We start from the raw sequence: 11,459 nt of genomic DNA on the forward strand, positions 1-11,459 counted from the left end.
AGTATCGTAGAGTCGCCTTTATTACAGACCACCTTGTCGAGGACATTTCTAACTAAAAAGTTCAATTCGTTGAAACGTGTCTCGCGACCTGGCTCTGAGCGACGTTGAAACGGTAAGTCTTGAAGGAGAAATTTTCGCCACTTCCTTTGCTTCGTTTGCCGAGATCGCGCTGGGTATTTCTATTAAACGAAATAAAAGAGCAAACACGGGACACTGGCAAGCAATATAACGAAAGATCCGTGGCAAGGTCACAGTCGAACCAGCGCAGAACCTTTGGAATCCCTTTGCAGCGGTCCCGGCATTAAGCTCTTTCGCGGAAAATGAATAAAAATTACATCCCTGACTCTTTGAATTCCTTGACGCAGCAACGAACTTAACTACAAAAGCAATCCTTTTGCTCAAATATTCATCGTAGAAAAAATTAACCAGATCTACTAAATAAAAATGTTTTGTAATGTGCAAAACTCTGCGTTTTATTAAATATTTCAATTAGTTAAGGTAATGCATGGTAAAGCAATCGTAAAGTAACAGGAAGATGAAATCCGTTAAAAAACGCGAGGAAGAAAAGTTTATACTGCGGTACGTTTTTGAGAAACATATTATTCATGTCATTCATGTTACAATTTCAAAATATACCTATCTATTTAGTGCAAATGAGGAAGACGAATCGTAGCAATTAAAATTCGTGTAACGCGATGAGAACGTAATTTTCCTCTAATCATGGAAATGAGTTCGGGTATCGCGATCAAAGCTCGCAGAGTTTGCACTTTTCCAGGTTTCGTTTTTAACCGGTCCTGATGGTGGATACGCAAAAATTCAAAGGATAAAGGCGCGAAGAGAAAAGGGTAACGCGAATCAACGCGCATTACACCGTTTGATAGTGTACAAGTTCTAGTTGCACTCTCGAAATTTCTCTCTGAAAAAAAATTACCTACGCGTTGACACACCCCGCGAAACGAAAGAAAGAAGAAGCGAATATGCAAAGGGTAACGTGGACGCCACAGGGCAAAGCATTCGATGTAAAATCATTTTTCTGTAGAACATTTTCAAATTTGTTACTTCTTAGATATACATACATGTATGTATCAACCCACGCACCGTGAAATTTAACCGACTATGATCTCTTTTCTGTTCCATGTTCATTTCGACCTAGATTCAACCCGAATATTTCAGTGGTAGAATCTAGCCCTAAAGAATCGCCCATACAGCGCGTCACAATTTGCGAAATTTGAGAATCTGAAATACTGCACTAATCGCAGATAGATATTTTGAATGCTGAGGAAATATATCTGTGTAGACATTGTAGACGATGATCGCAGGGCATAATTCGCTATCATGTCGTGATGAAACGAAAGTAATTACGAGCCTTTCTATTTAGTAGAACTAGAGGGAACTGTGCAGTAACCCTGGTACTTTCCATTTAATTTCCTCCGAAAACATCACAGAGTCTCGCGTTAGCACGCTGATCGTATCGGTAAAGTAGCACGGTAAAACTATTCAGAGGAAAATGCATACGACGCCATTCTCCTCTGACCCGAGCCCGTGAAAACAAGCGGCCATTTCTCCGATTCGCCATTAAATTTTCCTCAAAATTAGCCCGGGACAGACGAAATCGATAGCCGTGAAGCGCAACATTTCTATCGGTGTAATTTCGCCTCGTAAATTAAAGAAGCCCTTGATTAGAACCGTACCCTATACCAATTCGACGCAGCCAGGCTCCAGAAAATTGTCTGAAATAGAACGGTAGTAATGTAGCGGGATTCGCAGAATTCGTGGAGGATAATCTAATCCGCCGATGTCGCAGAACTGCGAGAAAGAACAAGTAAATTGCCCTCCCGAGTAAAATCCTCTGGAATTCGCAGTTTTTTGTCGCCATCCTACCTGGACTCATTATCCCTTCGTACGCGCATTTTAATTCGATAACAAGTACCCTGGCTGGAACGTTGCCCACCGTAAGCATCGTACCGTCTCGTCGCGTCGCGTCGTGTCCCACGAGTACGCTCGCAACTGGAAATCGAACAGACCACGAGCCGAATAAGAAAAGGAGAGAGTATCGCGTACGACGACTACTGAAAGGTGTCAGTGTGATTGTTAGTGGATGGTTGACGAGCTCTCTAACGGAAGGAGGATGCACCTACATATTGACTAACGCTGTTGCATCGTCCCCCTTTCTACGACTTCTCTTTCTTCACCGAAGAAGAGGTCGTAATCCATCGTCCAGCGCACCCGTTGGAACAAAAGCGAACGTGCTAGCGAGCTAGAGATGATACATGCGTACGAACATCGTCGGTTGCTTACGCCTCGGTACGCGCGGTGATAGGCGTTCTGTAGGGAGTCGCGCGGTTACCTCTGCCACTATCGGGGACTATAATTCTGCGTTATCGGCGAGTTCACGGACGAACGCATCCCTTCCTGGAAGAGTAGCTGATCCCACTCTGCTGTTACCAGCTCGGCCGTTCTGTCACCTCGGCTAGTCCGAAAGATTTTCCGCTTCCGATGCCGTAAGTTTCCCTCCAAACCCTCCCTACGTTCTTTTCTTTTTCCTTTTTTTTTAATACGTACTTCTACCTAAAGTTCCTGGACTCTCGCTAAATATGGCGTGTTCCTATTATAGGCTCCAGTGTGGAGAATCTACTCTAAATGAGCAGCAATCGACCATTTAACGATTAAAAAACAGTGTCGTCTGTGCAAGCTACCATTCCGAGTACAAGCTAAACAGAGGAAATCGGTGATTTCGCATGGCACAGCGTGGCGAGTGGCGACGCGCGACGCGCGACGCAACGAACCAATTCTGAAGCAGAAATGATTTAAGGGTTGTTATCGGGAAACGGAGCTGCGGGTCGGAGCGTCCACGTCAGCAAGAGCGTTCGTATCAATTCGGTCTACCCTCGTGTCCCGTGGCAGCTTTAACTTCGGCCTACCCCGACCCCGTTCGAGGCTCCTTCGACCGGCAGAGACGGGATAGTCAGATATTTAACCGAAGCAGCTTCATCGATCCGCTCCTCTCTGAAATCCAGCAACTAGGTTTCGACACCTACGCGCCAGTAGTGGCGATATACCTATCGTCTATCAACGGAGACTCACACGCGATTGCCTCTCGAGGGGCAATGGTGAGTGACGAATCGATGATTAAGATGAGCCGTCGAGTTCTCGCTACGTCGATATATCCCCGCAGTTACCTTTCCCTATACTAATTAATCTTTTAACCGATAGAAGGGCAAAGGACTGTACGGCCATCGCAAATCGCGAAACTGCAGGGTATTTCTGCCGAGACATATCGGAGCTACATTCAGCGGTTCCAGACTCTATATCCATATCTCTTATCACTCGTCGTCTCGCAATTTCTTCCTCCCCTCCGTACACGCGACTAACGACCTTTCCACCTTACGCCTCCATTCATACTCTTACAAAACCCAGTTGGAAAATCTATGTTCGATGAAGGCCATCTTTTATACGATAGAAAATAGCACGTCAGAACGAATTTATGGTCAGAAACGGCAGGGCAGAGCAGGGCAGAGCAGGGCAGACGTATTAACGAACGACGCAAGTTTCGGAGTGTAAAAGAAACGGGGACGTAAGTTACGAACGAGATAAAACCGTCGCCAAAGGACAACGACGAGAAATCCAGCAAGAACTCATGGTGACGAACGGCAGGTAGGGGACAGAATTCCGTTTGTTTTACCCTCGGGTTCGCCTACGTACATATTTTCCTTTCACCGTTCGCCAAACGATAAAAATCGTAGAGTGCTATTAATTTCCAGGAAATTCTCTGCATACTTGGAATCGCATAACGATTCCTCCTTCCGCGAGTCGCGGGAATTGTTTGGAGCGAGACGGCGCGGCGTGGTGCGTCGGAGAGATTAATTAGCCGTGGAAGATGGAACAAACGGAATTCAAAGGAGAACTCGCGTGTGAACTCGCGAGGAACGCGCAGGGATGCTCTCGTTGATGGAATAAATCCCGCGATGCGCGATACGAGGCCGAAGCTAATTTCCGTAACGAAGTTAGGGTGTTAGGGGACAAAGAGGGCTCGCACGTGCGCTCGTGCCCGCGCTCGCGTTGCCAGGATAGGTAAATGAGAAGACGAGAGGGAAGGCGAAAAGTAGGCGGGTCGAGGAGCGAGGAAAATTACTATAATCAACCCTTGCGATGGAGTAACAATTACTTACACATCGCGCCGTCTTTAAGAGTCAAAGGGAATCACCGTGTTCCGTCGAAGGCGGAAGCATCTTCGAGGCAAGAACCTCGATGCCGAGATTGAGTCGCGCTCCGCCGCGCTCTGCCGCGCTCCGCCGCGCCGCGTTGTGTCGCCGTTGTCGTTGATTCAAAGGAGAGAGACAGAGGAGCTCGAGCTCCAACTCTATCTTGAAACTGAAGAGAAAACCGGGACGAAGCTCCGCGAATTGCCGCTGCAATTTCATCGATGCTTTCGAAGCTGACGAAACTGAACGAACTTTGCCAGCGATTCCAATTAACCAGCCACGATGTCTTCTCTCCTCAACGTTTTCGACGACCACGCGACTTTCCCCACGTTCCACGCCACCCACTGACCTTTCTTCGAATGACGTCAATAGCATCTTGCCGCGCGCTACGACACCCTCCTTTTCGAGTACCACTCGCATTTACGTAATTAACGCGTTCCGCGTTACAGGGGTCATCAATGATCCGTGATATTTATCGGGAGCGAAACTTTTCTACGAAAGACGATTCTTGAGGAATACCTAGTCCCTATGTAACTAAGTAGGTACCTACTTTTAATTTCTCTACGAAGGTTCCTTGAAACTTTGCGAAACACAATAACCGGAGGAATAAAATTCCGAGTGAAACATCGTGTCAGTTCTTCCCTTTAGAATTTTCTATACTTTCAGAAAAATAGGAAAATGCTCGCCTCGGTTTTACAATATTCCGTTCCTACGGGATTTCTCCGTCTTCTCGCAGAGTTTCATCGTAGATCCGTGAATCGGGCGATCTAAGGGATCCAAGCTCGATCTCTTTTCGCTTTATCTTCCGAATGCCTCGGAGCGATCGGACGCGACGCGAGGCGAGGCGACGCGAGGCGACGCGACGCAGTGCTCGGCTCCCGTGGAATGAGACGAGACGGTCGACGCGGAACGTGACGTTTCCGTCTCCTCGAGAATTTTAATTTCATTTCTTATCCGTGCGAGCGAACGAAGACGAGGATCGAGAGAACGAGAGGAGGAAGGAGATTTAGATGGAGAGTCAACTGCGCCCGTTTGTCTCGACGTGACGAGAATGGATTTTCGAGGACGACACCGAGCAAAGATGATTACACCCTAGCGGAGGGCCTCCGACAATCCGACGCTTTCTCACGCACCTCCATCCCTCGTCTCTCTCTATAGATTCCCGCAACGTCTGCTCCGCGATGATACCGTTGCCATTGCCCGTCCAACCCTTCCAATTTTACGGCAAGATGCCTAGCTTTGCTTCGCGATCCACTTTAAAACAACGTGTCGACTTCATAATCATAATATACATTAAGAAAAGTTTTACTTCTCACAGAGATATCTGAAACTTCGAACGCGATAGAAGGGAGAATTTCATCCGAGCAACAGAATTAACGCAAATTCATGCAATCGACTTCTACGATGAGAGAAACGAACAAGAGAGAGCATTACCACCCGTGTAATGAACTAAGTAAGTTATTCTCATTCGTCAACTGTTTCCTTCCCACGTTCGCTATCGGGAAACTGTCGCAAGGATTCGCCCAACCGTTTGCTTGCCTTAGCCCACTGAAAGCAAGATATTTTCAATTAATCAGAACATAGTCTTCGGAGAGGGGAGGAGCGAAGGAAAACAAAGAAGTACGACTAATTGAGGCGGAGAATTTCCGAAAGAACGGAAGCAACCGCGGCAGGTGAATGAAACGAGAGTAATGCAACCAATTAGTAAGAATTAGCATCAAGCCGCCGCCGAGGAGGGCAAGACGAAAGGGGGCAAGTTGCATTCTCTCATCCCTTCGCTTTAGCCGGTAAAATAATTACCGAGCGTCTCTTCGCCCACTTCCTCCCATCCTCCACACCCTCCTCTACTCTTTCCCAGTTAAATGATTTCCGTGAGCTTTCTGGCTGGCGGTGGTAGGTAGCAGGCTTGCTCTCGCTGCTAGTCTCCGGTCGCCTCGCTTCTGACGCAGCTCGAGAAGCTAAAGTAATCCTGACGAACGGTCAGAGCCGGGGGAACGGTTCTTCCCGAGTGTTCCCGTATTCTCGACACGAACACCAACCATGGAGAATGAGCGCTACCTCTCGAAGCCGCGCTTCCGGCCGAGCCGGCCAATTTGTTTCCGAGCGCGCGCGAAACAATGTACGACTAATCCGTGTGCCGAGGTAATCGTGAAGAAATGATAAGTAATGAGCGCGAATTTCTTCCTCGGCTGAGTTTAACGTTTTGCTTGCGATTGATCGTTCGTATTTCTCTCTCCTCCGCCCGCGACTCGCCCGCGAATCGCCCTCTTTCTTCGAACGATCGTCTCGGCTTAATTCAATTCCAGCTGCTTTCGCTATGTCGAAGGAAAAATGGAACGATACGGGTGCATTAATATTTCCTAAGGCGCGTTATTCATCCGTCGCGTCGTAGACACTGTAGACAGCGCGAGGTAATCGACGATCACGATTATTGGTAGGTTAGAGTCCTCTGGAAAGACAAATTTTAGCCGCGGTTGATGGGCCTTTCTTTTCAATCGGACATGAGAAATAGAGAAGGGCAGGTGCAGAAGGAAACCAACCAAGCAGTTGTACTGCTCGCGTCTCGGTGAAGCAAGTAATTTGTTTCCTTACGAGGAGCGATGTACCGCTAATCCCTTCCACAGCCGGCGAAATTGTTGACTCTAATAAATGTGGTCCGCTTTGTTAGCTGGCTCCGCAAAGAAAACGCTCTTCACCGCGAACGTGGCTCGATAACGTCGCACCTTATAATGTTACAATAGTTCTTTCCTTCGCGAATGCAGAGGCTATAGGCTTAAATGTGAACATAGAATTAGAACAACTTTTCAAAAATATTCTTTCATGTTATTTATTATTTACTTTATTTCACACTTTTTGTTTCATTTGCATCTTCACATCTATTCCTTTACTACACGAATTGTTTCTTCGTACTTGCATCATTACACGCGTACGTACGATCAGTCTTCTAGCTTTATCCTCTATTGAAGATTTCTAACCACACCGTCATCCCAAACCCTGATCTTTAATAATGGAAATCTCCTGTCAACAGAGTATAAGTGCCGTAACTTCTAGAACGTGAATGATCGAGTTAAAGTCTAACAGAGAAGGGGGTATACTGGCTGCGCAAACAGGCACAGGAACAGAATCGTTCTTAATTACATGCTAACGACCGATCTCTGAAGTCGGATAAGGTTTTGACTTGGCCACAAATCCGGGACAGGAAAGTTTCCGGCGTGACGCAGTTTCGCGTGGATTTGAATTACAGACGGCTCTTTAATTCAACTCTCAATTAGCCACAAAGATTGGCCAGTGAAAAAAAAAGAAACAATATCATGATACAGAGGAACTCTTGGTTAGAAAGCGCACGAAGCGAGCAGAACTCTGAGAGAACTCGAGGATACCACGACGTCTGATTCAGCAACATTGGAAGAATTCGAGACCCAACACTGAATGTATTATTATGCATTTATGCAGATCGAAATTAATATCCGTGGCTCCTCTGACTTCGCTATAGCAGTCTCTGTTATAACGGCGACACGAAACGGAAAATCGATTGATATTATTCGGCTGAATTCAACGAGTCGCAAGATCTTTGAAACGAGACCGTTTGAAATTGAAACACCGCTTTTAGAAACATTTTTGTAATATTCTCAATGTTGAATGACTAAGCTAGAACTAGGTTATTTAATTAATTGGAGCTTTCCTCCCACTCGTTAACAACATTTCGCGAAACTTCTGGTATAATTTTTGAAACCGCAACGACGGCAATTTTCAAATGCGCTGATCGAACGCGTCTGTTTATTCTCGTCGCTTCGATTCCCGTTATTAACCAACCACCGTCGATACGCTATCGTTGCAAATTAACCGGATCGCGTGCACGCTATTCGGAAAGATCGTTATTAAACCATCGAATCACCGATAGTTCCATGTAAACCCAATTATGAACTGGACACGGTCAATTTTGTTTCCCTCCACATCCCGCCCTTCCTTCTATCCCACCAGTAACGAAAATATTTCAACGCGAATTGTATTTTTTTCTGTGTAATTTTAAACGATTCCCCAGATTATAATCGTATTCGAAAATATGATATTATTCGTTGATTGTTGGTTACGTGAAATACGTGAAATACGTGAAATGTATCCAGCCGTGAACAATTTGAAGATAAAACGGTAAAAACGCAAGATAGATATAAAAGGGTGAGGACGAAGACGAGAACCGGGAGATAATAAGAGGATTCGTTTACGACGGCTCGTAAAGCATGACGAACGTTGGCCAGGTGCAGGCCTCGTAAATATCAGTCAGCGGTGTACCGACTCATGAATCCATGGACTGATCCCCGACGATAGCATTGATAAGAATCGGCAAGTGGTCGGTTGCTGCGTCATGGTGCATACGAGATGGGTGCAACGAGCAGGGAGGATGAAATTCAAGAAGCTTTATGGCAACTGATTGCAGTCGTCATCAGCATCCACAAACGTATGAAATTTTCCTTTCGTTGCCGCATCATTTGTCCCTTGCTTCATCGCGCTTCCAACAATATTAGATAGTGAACTTTGAAAAATGAAACAGTTATTTTCTGGATCCAGGTCTTTCTAGGTTGCACTCTACGTAAATTTTCTGTCGATTGTCGCTGAAATCGTTGAAAATTACAGATTGATCAAAACAATATACCTTGCACCACAAATAAGATAATGCACTTTCTATTCTGAAAAAAAGCTCTTACCTAGCATGGTCCTTATTCTCCTGTCTATTACCGTAAAACCACCTAAAATTCTTCTCTACGTTGGTATTCAAACTTCCACGCTTTTTGGATTTTACCATACCTTCGGCAATCGTATTCGTCTTCATACGATCGGAAAGTTTCCAAGACAATTTTAAAGTAGTAGGAGCAGCCAGGGTAACATTTTGCGAGATTACAATGTATTTCCAAAATTCATTGTCCACCGGAGGTTTCTCGGAGACCGAAGGTTTTCGTATTTTATTACGATAGGAAGTAGAGTTCTGTAGATTCCACGGAGCCTTTTTGAAAACTTCGAAGATGCCCTTCCCATGATTCGAACGATTTCGGACGAAACTTTCGGTTGAGCCAGTGACATCGTTCTCAGAAATTCTGTCCGTATCAAAATGATTCGACTTGGTCGGACTTTTTACATCAGAAATTTTTGAGCTAGTTGTATTTTCGGATTCCATGAGGTCAGAGTCAATACTATCAAGATATTGCATCATGCTGAACTCCGATCCACCTCTCTCCCCAATCATGTCCTTTTCTTCTTCCTCGGTATTCGCTGAAACGTCAAATATAGGGGAATCACCTCTACCATCAGGCCTCTTAATTTTATTTTCTGTAATCTCTATTGACGTCCCATGTGTATCAGGGATAGAAGTTGCTGCGTTTATTTTTTCTCCTATAGCATCTTGAAACGGTGGGATTTGATATTCAGTAAAATCTGTCTGCAAGATGTCAGAAATAGTGGAAGTTGAAGAGCTATTGCTTGAATTTAAACGTGTAATCAACGTATCGGATTTTAATATCGGCAAAGTAGCGGATTCAATTCTATCAACACTCTTGATTGTATTCCCCTCGATAACGACATCATTTACACCTGATTTCTTTCCCATAAAGACATTGATGTTTCTTTCATTCGTTTTCTGACGATCGATAGTACTTTCCTTTAGCGGACTACTTGTACTGCTTCCGTCTTCTATCAAATACTCAGTGGTCGATTGCATTTCCTTCTGAAGAAAGATCTTTCTCTCGTCTTTTGTTTGCATTGCAACGTGCTCATTCAACTGTGAAAAATCTTCAGCGATCGCATTGTTGTGCAGATAATTATCAAACATTTCCGTGTAATCTTTTCTAGGAGTTAAATTCGGAGGAACAGTAATGTCGAAAGTAATGTCGTTTGAAAATGTTATTACCGCTTCTGTTACTCCAACCTCGATCTGTTCGTTACTGTCAACAGGTAAAGACACACCGGTAGTTGAAGAAACCTGGTTGTGTATTCTGTTAGAGTTATCGCCACGTTCTCCAGTTACATCCCAGTCCATCATAGTTCGTTCGATTTCATTCGTGTCAATGGATTCCGTTTGACCAGAAACGATACTCGAAGTAGAACTCTCAAAGGTCTTACTTGTATCTTTTTCTTCAGCTGTTAAGGTACCGATTTTTTCTGTTTCCTTCTCCATGTGAATGGTGACAGTAGTCTCGTAAGTAAACGAAGTATTCACGCTAGCAAAATGATGCAAAATATGAAATATGTAAAATGTGAAGACCAAACAGAGAGGATTACTTAATTGCTCTACACAAACCTGTCCCTACTCTGCAGTCCGCTTTTCGTAACGTTGAAATGTTCTTCCATTTGGAAATAAGCGACCATTAAGATTCTGAATAAACGACCCAGTTTCTTTCTTAAAATGGATTCCGCGGGCTGTGATTTTTGCAGGAGCAATAGCCTGTCCCAGTCAGACTTCAGAGCACCAAGTGGCAACGTTGTAACCGGGCATTTGAATTGGCCGATAATCATATCGATCATCGATACGTTTCCGAGATCCAGTTTTGATAAATAATCCTCTACCTCAACGACATCGAACTCCAAACAATCACTATGCAGCATGCTGTAACTTGCATCTATCGAAAGAAATCTTTTTCCTTTCAATTTTTTTATACACACACTCTAACAGGCATGAATATGCGTTAAAAAGAGGAAGATACTACTTACCAGAAATACTAGAGGCGAAGAACATCAATAGAAAGAGATAAAGCCGTGGGAGCACCTTTCGCGACATGATTACTGCGCCGACTGAGACGGTCATATATTCTATTTCGTTGGAATCGGCATATTTATCATGTGGATGTTCGCAAATTTTTACGACACCTGACGAAGTCAAAAGATGGAAGCAGCACTTGTCGCTTACGAACTAATGTTTCAAGGGAAGGTTCTCAATTATACGTATAATAATTTAAAAGAAACTTCCTCCCATTGAAAATTGGAGAACATTGAAAAAGAGAATAAAAGAGTTATTTCTCTTTGTACTTGTTAAAAGATAGAATCTATTGAGAGCGCGAGTACACTGCGTGCATTTGAATGTGCATTGCAAACAGTACAGGTTGATAATACATGAAACATTTCAATCCATTTGTCATTTTTCGCTTAATGCGGAATGGAGGCGTTCTCCAAGCAGAGTAACTAAACTACAGAATCGAAGAAAAATAGAGGATGTCGATAAACTATTCATACAAATTATCAGTGTACTTGCCAACTGTATTTACTGTCTCT

The 11,459-nt window shown here is 44.4% G+C and overlaps 1 protein-coding gene and 1 long non-coding RNA gene across 2 annotated transcripts; both read right to left on the reverse strand.

The window, feature by feature from the left end:
• Positions 1-7,024: 7,024 nt before the first annotated feature.
• On the reverse strand, positions 7,025-9,017 carry LOC143179110 (uncharacterized). The gene is made up of 2 exons (XR_013001896.1): positions 8,906-9,017; positions 7,025-8,812 (listed from the first exon to the last, which is right to left on the reverse strand). It is a non-coding gene; the product is annotated as an uncharacterized LOC143179110 (long non-coding RNA).
• Positions 7,197-10,798, reverse strand: LOC143179109 (uncharacterized). The gene is made up of 3 exons (XM_076378149.1): positions 10,492-10,798; positions 9,006-10,411; positions 7,197-7,220 (listed from the first exon to the last, which is right to left on the reverse strand). Exons 1-3 carry the CDS (start codon positions 10,794-10,796, stop codon positions 7,204-7,206), a joined length of 1,728 nt encoding a protein of 575 aa, XP_076234264.1. The 5' UTR covers positions 10,797-10,798; the 3' UTR covers positions 7,197-7,203.
• Positions 10,799-11,459: the final 661 nt, after the last annotated feature.

Source organism: Calliopsis andreniformis, chromosome 5, assembly GCF_051401765.1.
Source record: "Calliopsis andreniformis isolate RMS-2024a chromosome 5, iyCalAndr_principal, whole genome shotgun sequence".
Classification (NCBI taxonomy): Eukaryota; Metazoa; Arthropoda; class Insecta; order Hymenoptera; family Andrenidae; genus Calliopsis; species Calliopsis andreniformis.

Excerpts from the sequence above, each read along its gene's own strand:
- LOC143179109 (XM_076378149.1), bottom strand. The coding sequence starts at position 10,796 with ATGCTGCATAGTGATTGTTTGGAGTTCGATGTCGTTGAGGTAGAGGAT. Across the intron at positions 10,412-10,491 it reads GGACTGCAGAGTAGGGACAG|CGTGAATACTTCGTTTACTT; the intron begins GTTTGTGTAGAG and ends TCATTTTGCTAG.